Source organism: Battus philenor, unplaced genomic scaffold, assembly GCF_028537555.1.
Source record: "Battus philenor isolate CCGP_79_NKW_IND1 unplaced genomic scaffold, ilBatPhil1.0.hap1 SCAF_10, whole genome shotgun sequence".
In the NCBI taxonomy this organism is placed as follows: domain Eukaryota; kingdom Metazoa; phylum Arthropoda; class Insecta; order Lepidoptera; family Papilionidae; genus Battus; species Battus philenor.
This window is the reverse complement of record NW_027181662.1, coordinates 3,782,230-3,809,038: the sequence shown is the minus strand read 5'-3', so window position 1 is coordinate 3,809,038 and position 26,809 is coordinate 3,782,230. Positions and strand designations below refer to the sequence as shown.

Here is a 26,809-nt window from a genome sequence, read left to right as displayed (position 1 = left end):
TTTGTACGAGTCATTGTAGTATTTAAAAGTTCTCAATTAATGTTAGCATTCATTGTCAAATCTACGTAATATGTCCAGTGATAATTGACAAGAAAAATAAGTTAAAAACCTCTAATTAACAGGATGTTATGTTATAAGTACAAAAGACTTAAATGGGTGAATGTATAACGCATTTACTATCAATTAATGTAATGAATAGCCTGTATAAAATTCAATAGCTTCCGAAACAATAAATAACTAAAAGCTAAATTCGAATTACTAGGAACAAAATAAAAATTAATTGTTGTTTATTATCTGTGCATATACTTTATAATGACAAAAGTTGTTGACTTGACGCATTCCAAAAAAAAATAAGGAATGTAACATATTTCAAAGTGATCATTTTATACAGAGTGATTGTAAATAGGTGCAAACGTTGTACAGTTTTCGTTGACCAATACTTTTATAGCTTAAACCAATCAACCTGTTTGGGTAATGTACGACAACATGTTAATATTTTTCAAATACTCTAACGTATTTTCAGATTTGCTTTATATTTCTGTTTTCCAAAAATAGAGTGAAAATGAAAAAAAAATATATAATAATCAAATTTGTAATAATTACAATTACATTTAGACTACTTTTGATTTGTACTAAGAAGGCATCCAGGCCTCACCTAAAACTCGAAGCGTATATTTTTAATTGGCAGCTACTTCACCGTTTTATCAATTTTCAGACTTTAAGCCATTACCGTGGTTTTATCAGCGGTTTTAATCAAAGGCTTAAAACTTTACGAGTTTTGTGCTCCGATGAAAATGAGAAACAAACTTGTTAATAATTACGGCTACAAATTTTTCGAACCGTTTTAATAAATTAACTTTTATCACAATTAACTTCACTATAAACACTTTAACTATTAAAATTGTCAATTTCTGTTCTATATAAAGATATACTATATTTTTAATTTATTGAAAGAGCCAGTGTCTGTTTTCAAATAACACAAAAAAAATATGTATAAACATAGAGTAAATAAGAAACACGTAAATTTTAATGCGGTGTTATATCGAAGTATCGAAATATTCACTTTCATGTAAATTTATATTGAATTTATAATTTATACACGCAGGATCAAAGAGGTCTGATCAATGATGAACTTCTGTATTTAATTGTACATTATAACTTAAAAATATTCTTCTTAAGCAGGTATAAATTAACTATAAAGATATTATATATATATATATATATATATATATATATATATTTATATATATATATATATATATATAAATATATATTTATATCTATATATATGTATGTGTACGTGGGAACGGTACTATATAAATACGAATATTTAATAGATGCTACATAATATCCTATTTTAGAGGCAAAGGAAATGCTGACAGATATTATTTTGGTATATATATAGTGATATTATCAAAGGTTGCTAAATTTTAATCTAATTTCTATAAAATTTACTTCCTCTGGCAATTTTCTCATGATATATATAATAACAAATGATAATAATGATAACTTTACAAATACAAACTTCTAGATCTGAGAATATAATATATAAAAATGTAATGTTTATAAAAGACTATAAAAACTTTTTTTTAATTAATGGATCAGTACAAACGCCGGACAGCGCCAGCGCTCTTCGGCTAATGCGTAATTAATTTTGTAGAGATTAAAATATCATGTACATTTAATTTATAAACAGAATAACGTTGAATTAACTATGCAGAAACTCATTAATAAACTAGAAAATTCTATTTCGATATTATGTTTGTTATAATACGATAGTGGAGTTGTTGTAGCGAACTTTAAAATAAAAATTTAACCATAATCGTTAAGTCCACAGTTATATAACAGCAGGTTACAAAGTGGACGGAATGGATAGCCGCTGTGAGGCTGTAAGATTCAAAGGGTAGACCACAGACCAGCAATCGATGCAAAGGACGTCCACTTACTTTGGTCAGAGCTTGTTAATGTTGTAAAAAATGCTGCTTGCAGTTCGCTTTCTATCGGTCTTATTGAAAATGATGATAATGAAATAAATCAGTGATTCCCAAAGTGGTCTATATCCACCCCTAGGGGTCTATGACAACCTGCAAGGGGTCTACGTCAGCGAAAAAAAATTTGGGGGTCCATGAAATGAAAATGGGGGTCCGCGACAGTGGATCTCAATACATACACTGATAGTACCTATTTACTTACATCATACTATCATATAATATCAAAACATTTACATTATTTATAAAAGTATCTATGAAGTAAAAAATTATTAATATGTTACGTATATTTTTCATAACAGATACAAAATTTTATTTTGAGTAGTGTTAATTTAAATTCAATTAATAAATGTATAAATTAACATGTGTTCTCAAAACAAATCTAATAACGTTTACTCCCAGTTGAAACAAATTGTATTAATTCTGCCCGATGTCATAAATAAGTGCATTTAAACGGCACGCTGTGTAAATCTAACAATAAATATACGCGATAGAAACTTCGAGAACCGGCATCAAAGTTAGACCACAGCGCGGCGTCTGCTAATCGTATATCAAACTGTATATTCGAACTTTGCGAAACTCTAGCAAACTAGACTTATAGGCAATCTTCATAATAGGCCAAACATCGAGGGCAATTTGATGGAATATTATTTGGCGCAGATTGCATGAACCAATTTTGTCGTTTTACTTCGTTATTGTTTTTAATTTTTTATTTATTTTTTGTTCAGAAGGTCACAGTGTATCTTCATCATTTTAACCCGTTCCCTCATAGACTTACAATGGGAACTGTAGCAAGCAGTTTGCATTCAGCAACTGCTTATCTTGTGTGCAATGATTATATTTATAAACATACTTCTTTTTTACAACCATAATGGCGGCGTAGAGGTTAATTAATGAAGGTAGGTGAAATAAGTATAATAAAAGAGAATAAATGATAAGAAGAGTAAATGTTTATTTACGATAGTCATTTTAACTAAGTATCCAATTGTAACTATACTTAACTACAATATAATAATAATAATAAATTTAATTTCAGAATCTAATGAGTCCATAAAATTTAAGTACAAAATTTACTTAAAGGCTATATTAGTCAAGGATTATTATGTCATACAATTTAACTACAACACTAATTTAAAAAAGTAGTTTAATATAAAAACTTACTTAAGACATTTATTAATAGTAGTGTTTATTTTAACATTCACACTCTTTTGTACGTGGATACAGTGGTGATAGAAACCATTTTCGTATACATCACGCGCGACTACAGTTAAAATATCTAATAATAATAATAAAACATATAATATATAATAATAGATCAATATATATAAATATAAATAGTAATAAATATGAAAGAGGGATTTTTCTCGCGTTCGTTTGGTATATATATATTTTCAAACTATATCTTCTATTGGTATAAAAAGTGACGAAAATATTTTTATGGCAAGTTAAAAATTATCATGAGCGAATCGTGAAATTAAACCCCTAAAGGATAGTTTGGGTCCAACGAAACGGTCGGAGACAGCTAGTATATAAATTATTACATGGATTATCAATATTATCATTTCTTTTTTATTTTTCATGCTTGAGGCTCCCATAGAAACCACGATCGTAAGGTAAGATATTTCATCAAACATGAAATCCGCAAGGTTTGAAAGTCACATGAACAGACATTCCATTTGATTGAAACGCAAAAGCTGACAAGAGATCTCTACTTAGCTTGTCACTTAATACTAGCTTAGCATTCCGGTACAAGGATGTTCAAGAGGAACCTCGGCTGGAACTGTTTCTGTAATCAGATTACACTTAATAGTCTTATGCCTTTCGGAGTAAGTATGGAATGTAGTTCTGAATGTCTAGTCAGCGCAAATATGTAAATGTGATTTACCTTTTATAATTTTGATGGCGATATATTCTGAGCTATTTGTGATCATTTGCAATTATTTATTTTTTTATGTATAAACTTTAGAAGATCGATTAGTGGTCTTATAATTTAAATCGTAATGTTATATATCGTATTCTCATTTAGAAATTTATAAACTAAAACGTGTAAAAAAATTTATTACTGTGCGAAGGACTTTGAAAACGACAATAAAGTTGCCACAAAAATAAAATCGTCTGTATTTGTTGTGGGCTCTTTTTAGATTAGGGACAGTTTAGAAATCATGTAGGTATAAGTTGAAGAATGGAATTATAGGGGAGCTCAGTGTGATTCTTGTTTCTATTAAATTAGATTCTTCTAGCAATATTCTCATCCTCTATATGATTCTCAGTTGGTAATATGAATAAAATAAACTTAACTCCAACAAATGTATACCGTATCTATGACCTACTATAGGCCATTGTCGTCAATAACTACGCCAACTATAATTTAAACTTAAACAGATATAAATCGACATAACTTTCAAAAAAAGTGAATAGCCTTATAAATAGGGAACTGCTAATAAAAAGTGAATATAAAAGTAAAAGATATTGCGATCGGTGCTTGAACTTTTATGATTCTATATTACGAGAGTTAGTTGACGTTTTTATACCCGCTGAGTTGTAGCTGGTTCGTATATTTAGAAAAAAAAGCAAGTCATCGTATTTACAGATTCTCTCCTTCACAAATCTCTTTCGCTTAATATCTTTACAGATAAATACGGTAATTGAAATTGTTCGTGATTCGTAACGCGTTGGAAATAGAACCGAATTTTCATCACCCTAGCACATCACTCTTTAACAAAGATACATTATCATCATTTTATAAAATGTGCCTAGGAAGTACACAAAATAATTCCCCCCCATCTCCTTTTTTACCATCGGACAACAAGACGTATGGATTTATTTATTTATTTACTTTATTGGAGATAAACAGTAACAAAAGGCAGTAAGAAAGTACAAACTTACAAGCTTAGAAATATAAAATTAGTTACAATAGTTACCTTATAACTATCTCACTAAGAACATATAATGATTTATTGTCAAACAATGACAAAACAAATAAAAACATTACTAAACAGGGATCAAAGATTATGGTTTATATAATATATTTATATTATATATTTATATTATGGTTTAAATTGTATTGTATGTACTCAATAATTTCGAAAGAAATAGTCTTTTAATAGATACGAGAAAGCACGAGTATATATTAATAACACTAATATATGAATTGTGGAGGTCACACATTCTGTATAAGGGTGCACGTTTACCGATATTTGTCTTAGCCGTTGATAAAAAAAGAGAGATCTAGAACGCGTTCTTGCTGCAGGATTCACGATAAACGTACACAGTTGAAATACCTTCTACCCCCGTTAAGCATTTTGGAAATACTTTCACAGTGCGGACAGCCAAAGTGTGAAACAATCTACCGGCGTCATTTTTTCTAACCAAGTGTAACTGAGGAGTCTTCAAAATAAGAGTGAATTGGTTTCTTCTAGGTAAGCATGTATCATCGCACGCTTCGTTATTACTTAAGATCCTGCGATACAGAGGTCAAATGCTTCGGATAAAAAACCATTTCAGTCATAGAACGTCCACTGCAAAGTTCAGTCTTTCCCTATAGACTTATACGAGAACGGGAAATGGTCTACGTCCTACGTCTTGCAACGATCCCACTAAGGTCGCCTGTGCAGCTTGTGCGCTTGCGCATCCTTGGTCTCCACTCCAGAATCTCAAGTCCCCAGCAGCTTTCAGTTTTACTGTGTGGCCTATCCTCTTCTATTTCAACTTGCGTTCTGTTTGTCAGTTATATTGGGTTTTTTTTTCGTTAATAGACGGTTACTTTCGTTTGTCTACGGATCTCTTCATATCTATTCATTCCTCTTCATAGCTCGTTGACTGAATGAGCTTGCGAATAAATAGAAGTAGTAAGAAATACTTTTTTATCATCACTGATCATCGCACAAATTTCGCGCAAAAAATTCAAATTTCATAAATATGTATTGGCAGTTTATAATTGATTTAATTCCACTGTGACACTTTATATTTCTTCATTACTCTTAAAACGTTGAAGGAAAATTGTATCTATTTACTGTTATAAAAATGTAAATAGGTCAGTTTTCATTAAAATGATTAAACAGCCATTTTTATTGAGATATACACTTAAGTGAAGTTAGGGAAGTTACCAGCATAATAAGGCATTATACGTTACATCAGTTTGAAAGGATATAAACATATCTCTCCTTTAAAGAAAGACTTGTGATTAGGTGATAATGATTCCTCGCTAGTCGCAATCGTTTTTTTTTACACAAACAGTATATCACATTACACTAAACAATTTTTCTCATCCGTCATTGTCTACAGATAAAGTTTTTCAAAGAATAAGACCATTTACTTTGTTCTACACACCGATGCACACCCAATAACGCACCAATTTCATACTCTAAAAATTTTCTAAAGCCCTACGTTCAAATTTAGACTTTAATAACATAGCAGAGAAGCTGTAAATCGTGTGATGCTGCAATATACCGCAGCATTTACGAATGTAGTCAAAGAGCGCATATATTTATTTGTTGGGAAAATTTAAAGGAGCGCAGTAGTGGTGCGCTTTCAGCGTTTCTCGAGGGGACGCGCGGAGGTCGAAACGGCGGAACGATAAATCGTTTGTAAAAACTTGTTTTATGTTCTGCTGCTCGGTTTTTTTTTTATCCTATTTGGATTTCACTTTGCTGCGAACAAATCCAACGTATTGTGCATTGTTGAACTGAAAGTTTATGTTCTTAAATGCTTTGAAAGTATTCAAATTTGTTTAATGTTGTTTCACGTACACAATATTAGCAGCTATTTAAATTACGAGGATCCTCTAGCAAACATTGATTGGAAAAGGAGAATAATCTCAGAAAAAATTGTAAAGGACATATCGCTAACGGTAACATTAGTCGTAATGAAGCATGCACAATAGTTATACAGGGTGATTGGTTTTAGGTGTTAAAGCTTCAAAGAAGTGAATTTCTAGTATATTTATAGTTTCTGTTGATTTTCCAGGCCAATAACTACTAGCAGTATTAAGTCTGCAGACAAAAATAGTAAACAATAATTAATTTTAATATGTTGTAATTCGAATTAAAAATCGTTTTTTTTTGTAACTATATAATAGTTACGGTATTCATTGCTTATAAATACATTGTTTTTTTGGATAAAATACACCTTACATTATACATTCACCATTTTCTAGCTTTTACTGCCTTATTTCCAATTAACTTGTAAATAAAATTTAATAAGACCCCTCCTAATAAGGAATAATCTACTAGTTCGTGACTATGATTTTGCGAAGGTTAGGAATTTCCGTGCTTTAACGTCTCTCTCTATAGAATTTACAATATTGCCTCGACATATCTAGTTGCAACGGAAACTGTAATATACTTTAAGACTCACGGGTACTCGGCCCTTTGTTGTGAATATTATTCTGTCTACAATGCAAACAAAGCAATTTGTTATAGCAAATTTAAAACGAAGGAGTTTTACAAAGGAATAATTTCAATCCAAATATGACTATGTTTTCCCCTCGATACCACAAAACTAGGCTTTTAACAGATAACTGCGTTTTGCCAAAGAAGGCCTAGCCTAATAATTCTGATAATTTAAACAAGTATTTACAGTATCGTGTTTGTAAAATAGTTGTATACATTAAATTATACGCTTATTACATTGTCACACAAACACACTCACACGTATATTCATGTGCGTAGGCACACTTACACGTATACGCACACGCACACGTAAACGAACACGCACATACACACACACACACACACAAGTAACTATATTTACCCTGAAAGAGCTACACAAAACAAATATCTAAAAAATATTAAAATCTTAACTTTCAGTAAATAAGGGAAATCTATGATTAGCCTATATTAAAGTTAAATTTGATATATTACTGTGATTTTTCATAATAAATATAAAAATTATTCACTGTTTAACTTTATGTGGAATCGTAGTACGTTATATATAGAATATATATGGTGTACTATTTTCTTGATTTATAAGTATATGAAATACTATTTTTATCTTGTATACGAAAGATGAATAAAAACCTTTATGCTTTATATAACAATCAGCTGCCCTGACAGACTTCGTCCTGACAACTCTTCGACCTGTTGCTGATCTATAAAAAATATATTATTAAAATATAATTCATAGTGATTATCTTTTTATCTATTAATTAGTTTCCTATTTCGTGCGAAACTTTAGAGTGATTATATTATAATTGTAATTCTAATGCTTATTTGAACATGATATTTATAGTTTGATATCACCATAACACAAAAAGGATGTTTAATATCATACAGGTGTTTTAATTTACTTCGTGGCTTACATCGGATAATAAAATTGTACTTTATACGATTTTACTTTCCTCGGCGTTTCTCGAACCTTTCTCGTTTCCTAAGAAAAATATATCCTTATCATTCTTATTTTTATACATTGTTGTTGATTTGTATAACAAACCATAATATTTATTTATTAAGACATATATACATCTCTACTTGATATTCAGATTGAGTACGTCATACCTTATAGTTATTTGCGGTGAGCATAAGATACGTTCTCGACTTGACTGGAAAAATTATGAAAATTGTTTGAGAGAAATAAGTAAAACGTGTTTTTATCCGTTATAAATATTAATCAAATTTTCTGTTTTTTTTGTACATTCTGTATTGGTTATTGTTTATATTTATGTACTAAGTAAATTCTGATATAATCTATAATATTTGTTAAAAAATAGCTGTTGACTTGTTGATTGAAATTAAGGTTGTAGGTGAATATATATAGTATACAAAGCGGTACTTTAATTAGAGATTTAAAAGCTAATTATGCAGCAGAAATATACGACGTCATACAAGGAAACCGTTGTACAGCATTTAGGAAAATGCGGCGAAATGAAGACCGTGAAAAAGAACGCATACGGCAGCAATACATTGACGACGCAATTATTTACGCGACAACTGCGTATGTCTATACTACTCCCACCTCTTTATTTAGTTGTGCGTATAGCTATGGTACAGCGGTTTCTGTAGCACCACAGTACTAACCTGATGCACTTTACACGAGAGCTACAGTTGTAAATTACCTCGCAACACACTAGCAAGTTGAAAAAATATTTGGGAGCGATTTACAAACCTATTTTTAACTTAATATTTATTAGTGATTTTACTAACTTACACAAGTGCAATGAAGATATTTTGAAGTGATATTTAAATCAATCGTAGGTATTTTAGTGATTATATTTCCATTAGTTATGGAACAACAATCCCACAAATCTGGTTAGCCTGAAATCCGATAATTGGATGTCAATTTGCATCAAGTTATTCTTGCTTAGAAACTATTGGAGTAGATTCAGCTTCAGATAGAACTCGATTACTTTAGCGGATTTTTTTTTATAATCAAACTTTAACGAACAATATACTAAAACAGGATTTACTTCAATTCACTACCGACATGAACGCAAGTTTCGTTGTATGTACAGAAGTAAAAACGACGACTAAAACGCTAGTCGAAGTGTTAGTCGAAAAGGAAAATAAAGTTAGTCAGTCGTCGATTGTGATCCGTCTGATGTATCAATCACGATTAACCCAACAACAATCACAAAAGCTTTCTATCTGTTAGCGTTCGAATTTTAAATCCAACGTGAAGTTATAAATAATATTGAAAATTATTTAATGCTGGCCAGTATGCAATATAAAGCGTTCTCACTCGAATGCTATAACTGTTATTTTAAAAAAAAATATAAGCGCGAACAGAAAAAAACATATATGCATAATAGATTCAGTTTTCCCACAATGAGAACATAATAACAGAAAACCGGTTACACTTAAGAGTTCAGCAAGGCTAACTTGTTCCCAGGTACACAAATGTGAACAATTGTTCCGTGCATTGTTTTCACGCGAGGGTTAAATTAAGAGGGTCAGGATACTTATACCATAATACCGGTATGGACTCTATTACGTTATCCTCATAAATGTTTTTCGCATTTAGTACGCATTAAGTTTACTGCGACTTTAAAAAAAACTTACAGATTCTTATTTTTATTTTGAGCGGTGATAGCCCAGCGATAGAGGAATGAGAATCCCGGAGAGAAATTTAAATTCCGAGATAATGTCTTATATATGTATTCACACTTTGTGAATTAATTACATTGCCAATGCTTACAAATAAGTTTCCCAACGCTGGGCAGCAGCGTCCATCCGTTCTAAAATACCACACTGCGATCGCCAACCCGCATACCAAGCGTAGCGATTATAGTACATCCCCTCATAGATATCTTTTGAAAATGCCTATTCTTTGTAGTGGGCATTTAGGACCTAAGAAAACGACATTCGAAAAAAATTATTATGAAAGTTACGCTAAAACATCACATTATTAATAGTATCGAAACGTATATGTGACGGAATAGTGGAGTATAGGAAATATTTATTTTGTGTTATGTCAAATGATAGTTATTACTTTATGTTATAAATATTTTCATAGTTTTACATTCAATAGTTTATTTAAAGTTTTTACATATCACATAATGGCGGACTTAATGCCTTACAGGCAGACACTACCAGTCAACTTGGTGTGGTGCAGAGATAACTTGTAAGCACATGTAAATATGATAGAAAATAAACGGAACATTTATAACATTATAAACTACATGTACATAATATATGAAAAACTTATTATCTAATTATTAATAAACACATGCACAATAACCATTCAGAGATTTTAATATATGAAGACTATATACTACTATGCTATACTCTTTTACTATAGACTTATGATGCACATAGTTACGAATTAGATTTTTAATATTAATATGCAATCATTTATTGTAAAACCTCTTTTGATAATTTTTTAAAAATAATATAAAGTGACCAGAGTTTATATTTTTAATTGTTTTAATTAAAAGAATCTCGAATGTTTTCTTTCCGTTTACATTATCTCAAAAAATCATAATATTCTTTATTCGAATAGGCTATTACAAGCACTTTCGAATCTCCGATCTACATAAAATATCGGCATTGTTATCAATAACAAAAAGATTGTTATCAATAACAATTACAAGAAGCTACCACCGGCTTGGAAGGCAGTTCTGCTTACAAGAGCTGATGAGAACAACTCAACAGTTGCTTTTTAAATATAAAGTTTAGTAAAGAGTGTTTGACAATAATTTGCTTCCTGAGTGAGCATCAACAACATTTAATTGCACAAACTAACATCATTATAATATTCTTGGATAGAATAATGTACTTTTTTAATATTGGTTTTAAATCTATTCACTGGCAGATCTCAAGTTGATATCTTGTGCTATAAACAGACAGAAGGATAAAAAAAAAACACTCATAGCCAAAAACAGAAATATTTACTTGTGTATTTTGTGAAATCTTATCTAAAAATGTACGTGAATATATCTAAACCACTTCATTTATATATAGTAATATGACGAAGCCAATCGGCGAGTTCTAAGTTAATCCGGATCTGGGCCCGACGGCGAATGAGGATATTAAATCGTCCCCACCGACAAAAGACGAAGGGAATTTGTTTAGGATTATTTGATTGGCTGTTGATTGGATTGATGGATGTACTCAGATTTAAAAAAAAATCTACAACTCCCTCATCTTATTTTGACATTGCGTTTTTAGTTTATAGCCGGTGTAGATAATTGGGAGTAATTTTTTAGAATTTATTTCTTACTTTGATAAATCAAGAAGATAAAAAATAGTACAAATTGGTAATATTCTGTTTCTTAACATTTCGTTTGCAACTATCTCTATTATATAGATTTTTAATTCAATTAGTTGTTCTTAAAATAAAATTTCCCTGTTAAACATGATAATTGGTTTAATGGTGATAATTTAGTAATAAAAGTATTGTAGTCATTTTCTACCCGAATCGGTAACAAAATAAATCCAACACTTAGTTTGAAGAAAAAGATATATTTTTGCGCAAATAATAAGATATACGAAAAAGTTTCTATCCTTTAACGAAACGAGTAAACAAGTTTTTTTTATATCACTTTACACAATAGGCTTTACCATCAAGCCAAGTTCATTGTTTTGCTTTGCACAAAAAACAAATACATCTTCTTGACACTGTTTTTGGAACAAATTTCAATTCAACTTATTAATTTTTTTTCTTGCCTTGGATAATTACATGAAACTTTTAAGCAAATTCTGGCGTTTGACACCAAATAGTTTTTGTTTAAAATTTATTGTTTTTAAAGAAAAGACTTTATCATCCGACATAGTTACTTAAGCAGAAATATACGATGTCGCATAGGGCTACCGAAGCCGCTGTACCGTGCCTTAGGAAAGTGCGACGTGGCGGGGATCGAGGAAAAGGGAGCATGTGCAATGCTGTCGCGTTTATTGACAGCGGACCGACTTTATGAAATATAACCTAAACCAGTTATTTATTATATAGTATTCACGGGAAGAGATTTTAACTAATAGAATAAAAATGATTTTATCACCGATTTTAGAAAATTAAAGATTTTTTTTAACTTGCTAGCATCATTCGAAAAATATTTTAAAAAATCTGAGACCTCAAAACAATTATTTCTATTGAACTGTGAACTATATAAAATATTTTGTAAAAGTAATCACAAATGAAAAAGAAAATCCGTCAGAAACTGTTGTGAATTAGTCCTCCAATCGTCGTCTCCGATCATTTGGTGTAAAATACGATCTGATCGGCTTTAAATTGAGGGTCATTATAGTGGACCTTAATCCCATTCCAATGTCTATAAAATAAACTCTTCGGGCATTCTTCTTGTAATCTACATCATCTTCCACCATTTTGTTCTGGTTTAAAGTTATCGACGCAATCAACACCGTTGAAAATTCGAAATTTAAAATTAACGTTGCACATTAAAAGAATGAAACGTTCGTTACTTATCTTGATTACATGAGATCCAATGAATGCGACATTCTCCGAAATGCTTACACGATCTGAAATGACTATCTTCCGTCGATCGGACACATCAATAGCAGGTCTGAGAGCCTGTTATTTTTAACTAGTATAGGATTGGCGAGTGCAATGTAGAACGTCCACCCGCGAGCTAGACACAACCTTGTTAAGATGTCAAGAGTCTTTGGATGCCTGTTTCAGACAGTCCTATTAGAAGTCTATGAGAGAGGCTTACATCCAGCAGTGGGCGGCCTATAGCTTTAATGAGGATGGTTGAGTCTATTTTTGTTAAAATCTCATAAAGTAATTTAATCTTCTTCAAAATAAATTTTAATTAATAAACACTAAGTACTACCACAACTTTAAAAGGACACCGTTTCGAGAAACTCCAAAGGAAAGGCAGCTTTCGCACGGCTCCGTTCTTTATGGCAATCACGGAAGCCGACTAGGAGAGTTAAGCTCAAAATATTCTGGTCCAATTTGAAAACAGTGTTGTTAAATAGATGCGAGACGTGGAAGGTTACTAAAGATATCACGCGTCCAAGTCTTCGTTAACAACTGTCTTTAACGTATTCTCGGTATATACTAGCTTGAGAGAGTCTCCAACGTAGACCTCTGGAAACGCTGCGGTGAGATGCCGATCGACCAACAGATCAAACGCCGCAAGTGAAACTGCCCCGAAGGGACCCTGATCACATACCAAGGCAAGCTCTAGGATAGAATCCCCTAGAAAAGCAAAGACGTGGCCGCCCAAAACAAATCCGGCGGCGGACGTTCACTGCTGAAGGCAGTTGGAATGACGTGGAGCGAAGTAAAGCGCAGGGCTCAAGACCACTCGACGTATTGTGGATACCCTCTGCCCCATCTTGGGGACATAGGAATAAATGAAATGACTAACACAACATTCCTAAACAAAAACTTTGTCTCAAAGATAATAGAATGCAAAAGTTTATCATTCAATGCACTAATCTCAATTTGAAAGAATACAAAAATAATTCTAACCTAAAAAATGATTAACTAAAAAGTTAAAATTGTAAAGGTCTTTCAACTCGAAATGTAAATCTAGAAAACCTAAATTCGCAGTCTCGATTATATTTGTCAAATTGTAAAAATAACACGGAACGACGATTTTACCCGATTTTCTTAATAATAGCTGTAACATTTTAAACCGAACCACGGTAACGAAAATAGGTGGCTTTGTTTTCACGTACAGAAAGAGAGACGTGCATTTTATATATACATTCTTATGAATACATAGTACATTTTAGATACCCCGTCCGAGATACACTAAAGCACTTTGTAAGAGCGAAATAAACAAAAAGAAACGCGCCGAAAATTTTTTGAACTATCTCAAGCTCTTTCTACTCGTAATTTCTCGTATACATCGTATCTCTTCTCGTATCTCTTCACTGAATATATCTTCAGGAAAATGATATGTAATTTTAAATTTGCTGTATTTTAAATGTAGGTATATTTATGTATATTAAATCTAACGCTTTTAAAGTAGCATTGGAAGGATTATTTAAAATTTGGTTAGGTAGAGAAAAGAGTCTTGTCTGTGAAAATGAATCCATTGCTAGAATGCATGGAGAACTGATGAAATCAATATCATAAGAGTCGCTTGATGCCCACCGCACGGCATAGCTCTCTGCCAAAGATCGTTAAGACCTGAAGTCTTGCGCTGCTGCATCCAGCGGCTCCTAGCAACTTTAACTTTGTTGTCGGTTTAGCCATATGCTCCCCCTATTGCTACCTCAGAAGGCCAATTCTTCGAGATACGTTAGTGACCTTTGCTCTTCTGTAAATCATCTTATTCCTGATTCGATCTCGCAGCAAAGTTTTGAGCATAACCTTTTCCATTTTCTTTTGGGTGACATTAAGCTGGGCTGATAGTAAACACTTATCAGACCGACATCACCGACATCAACCAATGGTGAAAAACCTTTGTCTTCAGACTTTGCGTACGTCATAGCTCATTAGTTGCCAAAAAATCGCTTTTTCTAACTTCTTCGATTGATTAAATAACTGACCAATCAAAAGATTGAATAATTTTTTACAATAAATAATAAAGTAAACGATAAAAATAACTACACAAACAAAGGCTTTTGTTTTAAAAATTATTAAGAAGCTAATTAAGGTCGAAATGGCGTTATATAAAAATGTCAAAGATTTTCTGCTGAACGTTTCTAAGGCTTCCGTTAAAGCGATTGACTTTCTCGTTGGTATTGGCTTCTGAGGCAATGAAAGGTATCGCTAACGATGTCTGTGTTGTTATAAAGGTAACGAAGGATATATTTTTATACAATAGTTATGAATATTTTGATTACGTATTTATTTCTCGTACTACCAAATCTCTATTAATTGTTTAAAAACTATATATTACAAAAAAATAAAATTTTTATCTCATTTTTGCCACCTGATAAACGCCCACTACAAAGTATCGGCCTCCCCCAAAGATCTTCTCCACCTATTCTACCTATTGGGCCCATCAAATGGCTTCGCTTACATCGTCTCGCTACTCAGGGTCCTTCGAGTTGCGTGATTTTTATCACGATTTTGACGACCGTAAACACTTACACATAGCACGCATTATCGCAATCTAAATCTGAATTTATTCCACGGTATAAGAGGTGTAAGTACTAGTAAATTTTTGTAAGCCTATGAACATAAAAAGTGTAATCTAGAAAGTGTGATTTACAAAGCTGCTATTTTACTGTGGTATTCAATGAAAGACGTTTCATAATCTTATGTCGGGATGTCACTAAAATTTGACTCGCATTTTTTTATTTAATCCCTTTTATAAAAAAATATAAAGTCAATTTATGTAGCTATAAATTCATAGTAAAAAAGATTTTTAGAAAGCATAAAGTACGTAAAAAGAAATTAAAAACGATATTACATAAATTATTATATATTTTATATATATATATATATATTATACATTATTATATAAATACATTTTGAGTATATAATATTAATAACAATTTTTTAATAAAGTAAAATAAATTGAACAACACCGAAAAAAAAACACTTATTGTAAATAGTATAAGTTCACAAATATAGTAAATCTGATTCCATTTATAATTTTCGTTATAAACGTTAATCGAGTTAAGGACTGAGAGAAGTTTAATATCAAGTCTAAAAAGAGGGACTATTGATAAAGAGAGCTCCGTTAAACTTTTACTCTGATATATTTATGCGAGTTATTCGTGTATTTTTTTAAAACTAAAACACTTAACTGACTGTGTTAGAATTTGAAGTTAAAAATCGTACAATACACTGCTACTATACCAAAGACACAGTTGTCACCAAAGATCAATATACCAGTTTGTTTAGACTAGCGCTGTCATTAGTTATTTAGATACAATGCTATATTGAACACAAGAATCGATATCGGTAGCAGCATACCTAGTAAATTTAGAGACTTTTTTGGATACAGATCCAAAAATTGTGAATGTACTTTGACATAAAGCATCCACATCACACAGATTACACTAACGGTTTATAATTAAACAAATTTATAATAGGTGTAGCTTATCTATCATTCTGTACAACAATCATTCAATTGAACGAACGTGGAATGACCTTGCAGCGAACTATTTGAACGTTTGCGTTCTTGTTTTTTTAGAATTACTTATACCTTTTATAGCAAAATGTGAAGCAAGACATTTTATAAACAACACCCGGTTTTAAGGGCCGGCCGTATGCTCTCTGACCGCGAAAAGCGTGAGGAAACCGTGGTTACATCCGGATCCCTCCTTGGCTCACCTGTGGTCCACGATGTCGTCCCAAGTCGTATATACATAACATCAACACTAGACAGCTCTACTCGGGTAGAGCGCTTTATTACGTGCGAACGATTTTGCAGAACTGGAACGTGCCCGTCCAGGTTTCGTTTTATTTTTAAGTTTTTAACTTTACGGACCCTTCCGCTCCGATGAAGCTGTAAAAACTCCCGGGCTAACAGCATCAATATCAGAGAGAATAAGTATGTACATTTTATGTATATTTCAATTGACTATGAACAACTATATCAATTATGACGAAAGGGTCTCTCGTATTATTTAAAGGTGTCTCTTTCTCATCAATCTTTTCTACATAGTCTGATTCATGTATTTCAGATCAATTATACTTTGTATGGAAAATGCATTGGATTTTAAACACTTGATAAATATTTCAGCGAACTATTCTTAATTATATCAATTCTTTACCTTTTGGTATGCTCTCTTCTATATCAAAATGAAACTTTGTAAATGCAGCGAATCATTGAATGTTGGAGGATCTTTAGAAATATTTATCGCTGGCTGATTTACATTGGTACATGAATGTACAGATTCTTGTATTTGCAACCAGTTACCATAGGAGTTATGGTGGATTTAAACAAACGAGTTATCTATAAATAGGATTCCATAATTGTTATACCTATAAATACACAGGGTGACTAGTTACAGGCTTATTTGCCAACAAAGCTTTTAAGCATTTACACCTATTTTTTTCGTTTACTACCTGTATAAAGTAAAAACTGTAAAATACATTATGTGAATTATTTTTATTTTTTGGGATTGGTAGAACTATAAATTGAACTGCAGTTGCCCTATCAGCCTTTGCATACTTGATATTACTACTTTAAAGTCTACAGGGACAAATAGTAAACAATATTTAATCTTAATATGTAGTAATCCGTATTTTGAAAACGAATTTTTACATTCTCATTACGTAATTTATTATTTAGGAACTTTACGTAATTTATTATTTTAGGAACCATTATTTTGGGATAAGGTGTATCATACAATAATTGATAGCAAATGGGTTTTTAATTTTAAATGCTCTAAACTAATAGATGTAATATTTTAAATTATAACTTACATAACACATTCACAAATATTTTCTTTCATTATTAAAATGTATATGTAATAGTATAATGTAATAGTTTAAATGCTTAATAAAATTGTATGACTGTCGTATCGTAAATACAATATAGCAGTTCACAAGGCTAAGCTTTATTGAAGTTTATTACTGGATATAAAGGGGTTTTGATGACACACACGCACATGCATGTTCATGTACCCATGTATATATATATATATATATATATATATGTGTATGTGTATGTGTTTGCGTGCGTTTACATACACCGAAGTAGTTTTTCTGTGTGTTTTGTTTAGTGTGAGTTCTAAATTCAATTTAAGATTAAACGAAGTCGAATAATGAAACTGAATGTTGATAATTGTTTGATGCCGAAATTGTCGTTAAACCTCAAGGCATGTCGTTGTACATACGACACTGCATCAACTTCTCTATGGTCTAACACTTTGAAATATAACAAATAAATATATTCTTGCATAGGAAATAAATACATATTATTTTGAGATAGTAATTATTGGTATTAACCTGATTTCAATCTATAGTTACATTTATTAACATTACAAGAATTTATTTACACAAACATTTATATACATATATATATATATATATATATATATATATATATATATATATATATATATATATATATATATATATACATATACATAAATGTGTGTGTATGTATGCGTTTTAAATTAACATACATTCACTTATATCAACCCTACTTTAGAAAAATCGAAGTGTTATATAAATAAAAATGTACCTCCAAATATGTTGCCAAGACTAAATTAGAAGAATTCCTCAGCCAATCAGGAATTACTTTAAACATTTTTGTTTTGAAATGAGGAAGGTTATCAAAAAAAGAAAAAGAAAAATTGAGAGTTTGACAGTTTTCATTAAAAGATACAACAATATTGTGTTACCTTGCAAACCACAGAGTAAATTAAAACACTCGTCTCTAGCTGCCATACATGTCGCGTTAATAGAAACGATAAAAATGTTCGAATGTAATACATAATAAAAAACATGTCCCATGAAGCATTATTCTAAATCACACTAATACTAAAATCTTGCGTTTGTTATTAAGAAATTAAGTGAATAAATAAAATTTCTTGCTCATTTTTCCAACGTTATTTTGTCCGCGTCTGACCACCAACTCGCCCGATGGACAGCAACAATTTGGTCGAAGCTGAAGCACGCGGTGTCTATTCACTTTGACCCTGAATAAACCTGCGTTATAATCCTCGAGGATTAAGGAACGAACTGAGCAGAAAAGCCATCATATGACATAGGCTTTTCAGCCCAATTTACAGTCAGTAATAGTCTTACCTCGTTTCCCATGCGCACAAATAACGAGTGAGTTAACAGGTGAGAAAAATGTATGCACTACCGTGATATTACACTCGTATTAATTACGGCACAACGTATTATAATATAATCGTCGTACATATATATAGTATTGTACAATGTAATTACTTTAACTTTAATTATTATTCTTGATACTTATTTTAAATATTATCTTTACAATGTTTTTCGAAACGTGACAGAAGAACAATGCCATACTAGCCCTCCATTAGTCGCCATCTTGATGAATTTCTTAAAGTGTCACGAGATATATTTTTAACTATTAAACTGCGATATATTTTTAACATAATACAGTTTATTGACAGGCAGCTACTTGTTAAGATAACTGTTTATTTAATATGAATGCATGCATATTCTCTGTTATATATCCATTAAAACGGTAACTAAAAACATCGCTTATTGACATTATAATTAGTGTCAGAAGTCTGTTCAAACTTAAAAAAAGTATATTAAAAATTAGTTTAAAACAATTATAATGACTCACAGCTAACCTCGTTAGGGGAATTAAATAATTCTCGAAGCGGTATCGTTCGAAGCGCAGAAATGAATTGCAAATTAAAAAATTCATAGCGCTGTCTCGTTACATTGAAACGTACCGCTTAAACATAACGCTCCGTGAATTAAAAAGGAGACGCTCTATTCAGTAGAGTATTTAAGTTCCTGGCTCACTTTAAAAATACTTCTTTACATAAAAATATACTTAAAGGATCAGTTAAACTATATAAAGTTATTTACATTAATATCCTCTATACTAAACTTATGTACTCATATTGTTTAATACGATACAACTTCATTAGAACGCGTACCAGTTAAATTTTAAAACTGAATTGCGTATTTTTACAACATCAAAAAATTATGGGACTGTTGTTCAAAGTTCATGATAAACATAAGTTGATGATAATGAAAAAAAAATGCCAGAGGTCTTGACACATAATAATCAACTAGAGTAACAAAATAAAAGATTTTGCTTTATCTGTTAATATGAAAATAAATACGTATATAAATTGTACCTATATTCGTTCTTCACCGTCATCACCCTATCAGTCGTAGGCCGTTTACCGCCGAACAGGTATCCCCGAGAGACTATATATGTTAATAAAAAAAATATGTAATCAGTAAGTTGGAGAAATTCTCAGTTAGTTTATGAAAGTTCACTACGAACTTCAAACAATAGAGTTTTAATCATACTCGTACATACATATGAAAAGTATACTCAAAATTAATTAAGAACGGTACGTGTAAAAGATATATGAAAGGAACCAACGAAAATTTACGTAAAAGAGCAATGTCAGGAATGAATAATAAACTCCGCTGTAATTAAAATGTTTTCAGTCAAATGGCTAAGTTACAGTGAATATAGGAGTAGTTATTCACTCAAAGGTTTAATGTTTAACTATATTATTATAAAAAGGATTATTTTCACAACGAAGTGAGTGTGAGACCAGCGTAACGGCGTAAACATCATAGAGACTAGATTTTATAAATAAATATCCAACACGATATTTAAAAACGTTATTTTAAACGATAAGGTATGTATTTTTGATTCAATAATTTTTAATTTAAATGAACAGTGAATTGGACGTATTCGTACAAAAAAAATGATACTGAAGCGACATAATGATGATATTTTATAAACGATGATTTACTGTTTTCTAACATTAATGCAACTTAAGAATAATGTAGAAAAAGCAAGGTCATAAAAGATCTTTTGGGCTGAAATAGTCTGGAGTGACAACCACGAAGTCGTTGACATGAGAGGTGACGACAAATGCAATTTATGATAAGATAAATATAAAATTCATTTTATCAACATGGCACTTTTAACAGAACTCTTATTGATCGGCAACTTTTTTTTTTATTTATTTAAGTTTTACTTTACTTCGCAAGATGTTATAGTTGCGGAGAAGAAACAGGAAGAAACTCAGAATATTAATGCTTTATTGAATAAGTCCTTATTATTCATCGCATTCTTATCTTCATTACTTAGGTTTATGATCTCCTGGACGTAGAATGAATTTCATTTTCAATATTCTGCGCCTCACTTGTATAATTATATATAAAAACAAACTATTTCTCTTTTCCGTGGCAAAGAAAGAGTTATTCCGAAGTAATCTTTTCGTTCCGGGATAGACTCTCTCTCGATGAGTCCGGGCCCTTGTTGACTAAAACCTCATATACTACATATCTCAAAATTTTATATTTTTTCATACTACCGTAGTTCCGACGGTGTTGACATTTCGCCTCGATTTAGGACATAATAGTAACTCCACACTCGTTATAATCCAAGTCAAATATTTTAGTGAAAACGAAAAGTTTTTTTTAGTGAAAACGATTAGTCTGACCGGCAAATATCAGATTTAATGTCCATCGTCAAATGTAACTTCGGTGAAGAGTCTCTCTATGACTTTGTTTCGATGCTGAACATCCTTTACTACATAACACTGCATATTCTATTATTATCTTGAATCATTAAATGGTATCAGTAATTTCACTAGGGCGAGGCAGAAACATAAAACATTAACAGAACTTTTAACAAGAGGAACTAAGCACTAGTTATTGTAAATTAACTTTTGTTATCTTTGAACAAACACTTGGCTCACTATGAGAAGACAAAATGTACCAAACATTGCTTGTAGCGCTCTTGAAAATTTATAAAGCCGGCTTCAGAGTAAATTAAATGCTCAGCGTATTTTAATCTTGGTGAAATTAATTTTGCACAGACCAGAGGGCAGAGTTGAGAACGGTCTGCGTCCCGTATAGTTTTTAAAAATCTAGAATACTTGATGAATATTAAAATGAACGCAAGATTAGAACGTGAAGTTATATAAAATCGCATTAAATATTTCAATTCCGATGTAATGGTATTAAAGATTGTTTCTGACAAAGACAACGTGGTCCATAATTTCATAAATATGTTTTTGTATGTTGCAATAACAATTCATTTGTGGTAATATTCTAGCAACTTCGGTTATAGTTATATATAAATAGGTATATTAGCTACGAACTGCCACAACTCAACTTTTTATTCGTGTTATTGTCCGCTAAGGATCACTCATAGCGATTATTTGTATACGTTATGAGAAAAATGTCAGAAGAGCTCTATTTAATAGAAACTACACCCACCCCCAGATTTACATGGTATATACGTTCCTGAGAAAAAAGTGTAAATCGAATATTAAAAATTTCCAAGTCTAAACCGTGTAAATCGAAAAACTTGCAGAAAATGCATAATTTTGCTATTTAAAAGTTGTGATTTTTTTTTATATTTATAGACGTACAGAAATAAAAATAAAATGCATTGACAAGTTAAAATATTTAATACATTACGGAAATACTGTTTAATTACAATACATTAAACAGAAGAACAAAAAATAAAACCAAATGTGTTTTATTATCCTTTATCACTGTCAGAAATTACTCTCATTCTTTTTTTCGAAATCAAAGGTTCGAATTCACTTTCATCACTCAAAATTATTTTGCCGAAATATTTACATTATGAGAGTCGGTAATAAAATCGGATATTAAAACAAAAGAAAAACTTATTCGGAAAACCATGTAAAAGCGAAAAGGTGTAAAACAAGTACCGTGTAAATCGGGGATAGGTGTGTAATCAAATCGTGCTTGTCTACGATGACGCCCTTAGAGTTAAAATAGTTCTTTACTCGCCTGAGCCCGCTACAAAGTCACTCATTATGATATACATGTTAAGAAGGAATTTTAAAAACTGAACATTGTTTGGGCGTAGTTAAAAGCAAACAAGACAACAATGATTAAAAATAAATATTATTCTCCAACTTTGTTTTAAATAGTGTACGAATTAAATTCGTAAAAAGTTCAAAAGACAGTAAACATGTATAAACGTGAGCAAAATCATTTATTTGCAATATATACATGTAATTGTAAAACACAGGCATGGACGTTAATGTCTGTGAAATATAAATTCTAATAATAAAAAAGATATAGATAAAATAAAGACTCTCTGGACGCAGAAATAAAATTTTCACTCTCCAAGTCGCTTTATTCACACATGTGGAGAGACATCCGTATATGTATAATGTGTACAAATTACGTTTTTTAAAATCGTTCTCAAATTATATTTATAAAAAACAAACTAACAAAAATGGATTACATTTCAAATGGAATATATACAACTCTTCTATTATTATAATATCGCATTGCTACTTCTCTTTTGCTAAAAATCCGAACGGTACGTGTTCCAAGTTGATAAGCGCAAATCACAGGGATTACGATATTTAAAATTCTATTTATCATCAGATTGTTACGTCTACTTTTACTTTTTAGTATAAACATATTTGGACTTCGAATATATAAAAAACGAACTTCGTTATTCAATTTTACGTCACATATTTTAACAATATTTGTGACATTTTAAAATTTTTTTTGCTAAAACCATCTCTCGCTTTGTTCAGTATTGTCAATGCGATGGTGTGCACGGTCAATTAAAGACCATCAAATTGCTTGCGTGGGCGCAGTGCAGCAGGTGTTGGTATCCAAAGTGACCTTTTTAATTGAGGAAGTGCGAACTTAAACCATTAAGATTTTAAAAGCATTTTACCCGTCTCAGTTATAAATAAATGCAACTTGCATTTAATACTAACAACGTAGATAATCATTTTTCGTACATTCATACATCGAACTACATTAAAATTAAAATCATTAATTCGTTAACGTTATTTGCAAGTACTCGTTCGCTCAACAGGCTATGGAGAGCTATCCTTGAGATTTCTATATGATATATAATCAGAAAATTATATACTCTGTGGAGGAACAAAAGTAACATTTACATTCTAGTGAATTGGGACGTTGACGACAGCCCACATATCGCAGATCGGATGGCTGATGGCGACTTAAGGTTTTCAAGTGGAGACCATTTACCGGTAAACACAGAGTGGAACCTCCACCCACAAGGTGGATAAACGACCTTTGTAAAGACCTATATTAATCAGTTGTTGTCCTATGGCTGAAATGATGAAGAAATCGTAAACTAAAAGTCATTAGTTTGGCTACTGATACACATGTAATTCATACAGATTTATTGCAGATTTAAAGATGTTATATCTTCCATATTTTTGCCCTAAAGAGTCTCTTATGTACGCTTATAGTGAGAACGGCAGAAGCGGGAAGTCGAATAAGAAGGAGTATATATATGTCTCTTAAATTGACACCACCAACTAAGATACATCAAAAGTACGAAATATTTTGACAATTACCTATTTTAAAAAAAGAACTTGATTATAATTTAAAATTAAAAAAAAAGACATTACTTACCATGTTTCGCTATATAAAAACAACTCCATATAATCTCAGCATTCGGGGCACCCTCTACACATCACAGATCACTCGACGTATCAAACTATTTCACTTTTCACACTTTAAACACTGTAATTTTTCACAAAATTTTATTTAGTTTAAAGTGCCTGTAATTTTTATAATTTTGTTAGTTCGTAATATAACCAGCCAGTAACTTAAATTTCGAACGAATTTCGTGCGATTATTTAAATAAATATAAAAGATTTAAATAAAGATATAGAGAATTTTGCTTTTCCTCTTTTCTGTATGTTTTAACAGCGTGTTCAATTTAAAAAGCGTAAACAGGTTTTTTTTCATTCATGCATGACTATACTGAGCCGTTGAAAAACATCTAAAAGTCCGATGTATAACAATGTGACTTGGTGAAATGAAAGGGGCTCTATGCTTTGATGTGGTTCATACCTATTGTGTATTCATGTTACCCTGGTACCAGCGGAAGAAATGAAACACTTTAGTTCGTTTACAAACATATGTAATTACACTCCATGCATGTATTCTATATTCTCTGCTATGTACATAGTTGAACAAAAAATTCAGAAGTTACGTTCATATAATTTTTCACCTCAGTTAACCTTTGTTGTAGATATTGATAGATACATTAAACTTTAGGTTCTTTTGTATTTACTTTCTTTTGAAATTTATGGCCAAAAATATATATGCCTTTATCCATTACGTTTATTGGTGGATGACACATTATTGATTTCTATATGCTATTTCTTAACTATTTTTTTACCGTCAGTAAACAGAGACATAAATAATGTAAAGTATGTGTCATTGAAAGAATTAATAACAACAGCTTCTATCGTAAGCCGCATTCCAGAATAACTAAACCGCAACTGTCGTCCTCCTTTGTTTTGACAACATGGTTTTTTCGTAATAAATATATGCTTGTTACTAAATTTTCGTACATAGTATAATAACCAAAGTAATTAACAAAGTTTTTTGTTTTAAAATCCTTTATTATGTTCAAAGAAAATTTAAAATATTTATATATATATATATATATATATATATATATATATATATATCCGGCAAATCCGCGTTGTAAAATCGCATAATTGTTGAAAATTGATTAAATAGCAAGCGGGTATAAATAACGAAATCACATCAACGGCATAAGAGAAAAGTTGTCACGTGGATATTTTAATAAAAGAAAATATTGCGTAATTGTGCTGTTTTGAATGTGTGTTGTTAAACAAAATTGTGTTAATGCGATCGGAAAAGATAACTTTTAATTTGAATATCAATGCGTTTATACCTCCGACTTATTAATATGTTAAATTTAAAAAACTGGACAGAAGAAACAAAGCATTTTTCCTAGCCGTTAGCTGTATCAAGGCGTTTGTAGTTGCTGTGTATCTTCCTCTTGAAACCCTCGCGAACCTCGTTGAGAAACAATGCGAGGACGGTACAGCGTACGATAAAGAAATACGAAGGAACCTCTCTTTATAACACTTCGGGTACGGTACCTTTCTTATACAAAGCAATATAAAATATTTTGTGAAAAACTTCTTGCACTGGACAATTGCACTTTATAATTTCTTTTTCGCAGCTTCCCTGGTTGCTGAAAATTGGGCTCAGTAACACAAACGCGATCACAGACTCTAAGTCTGTCATTACTCTCGAAGATTTAAGTTGTTCAGTCCGGTAAAATTTTACCTATACAAAAACTTTTGTTTAAGAAAAGTTCTAGTATTTCGCTTTTTCACTCAAATCTGTAGAACAATTCCGCAGTTCAGAAGAAAAACACGATGGTATCATCTGAATACATGAGTACTGAAGAGACCATCGTTTCGCAGATCGTGATGATGTCCTTCTACCCAACTGAAGCTTTCGTCATCAAAACTAGCCATACTTGTTGAAACGAATAGGTGATAGAATTCAACCCTGGCGTACTCCTTTCGTCGGCCTAAAAATCTTGACTCCAAAATACCCTTTGCACATACATTCCTTGGTCCGAGGGAATGATGGAATTGTGTTGTATTGGTTAACTATGCTTCAATTGCTCAAAAAAATTATGTTAGTGATGCCGGTAAAGCAAAAATTACTGTCTATTAATAATGATACTATGGATATATATTTATATATATACCTATAAATAATATATATACATATGACTATTTATACCTATATATAAACGATAATAAATGGGTTTGATGAACGTAAAATATGAAAAGTGTGAACTCGCTTAGAAAATAATTTTTCAAATCGTTTACCAACTTATAGTACCGTCGCGGCGTCGTAAAATTTGCTTTAGAAAATACAACCAGACATTGATGTATTGTGTTACGGAGCAAGTTGTAAGGCTTCAGCTAAAGCGATTTCCTTCTTTATTTCCAAGGGCCTTTAATACGACGCTCAAAAGTACTCCTAACAACGAAGCTAATTTT

At 31.3% G+C, this 26,809-nt stretch overlaps 1 protein-coding gene across 1 annotated transcript in view; it reads right to left on the bottom strand.

Annotated features, from left to right (window-relative positions):
• The window catches only part of chp (chaoptin), an 82,730-nt gene extending 58,236 nt beyond the window's left edge, over nucleotides 1–24,494 (bottom strand). The window contains exon 1 of the mRNA XM_068766534.1: nucleotides 24,378–24,494. Within this exon, the coding sequence (XP_068622635.1) occupies nucleotides 24,378–24,380 (3 nt within the window). The 5' untranslated portion in view covers nucleotides 24,381–24,494. The remainder of the gene's footprint in view (nucleotides 1–24,377) is intronic.
• Between the last annotated feature and the right edge of the window lie 2,315 nt (nucleotides 24,495–26,809).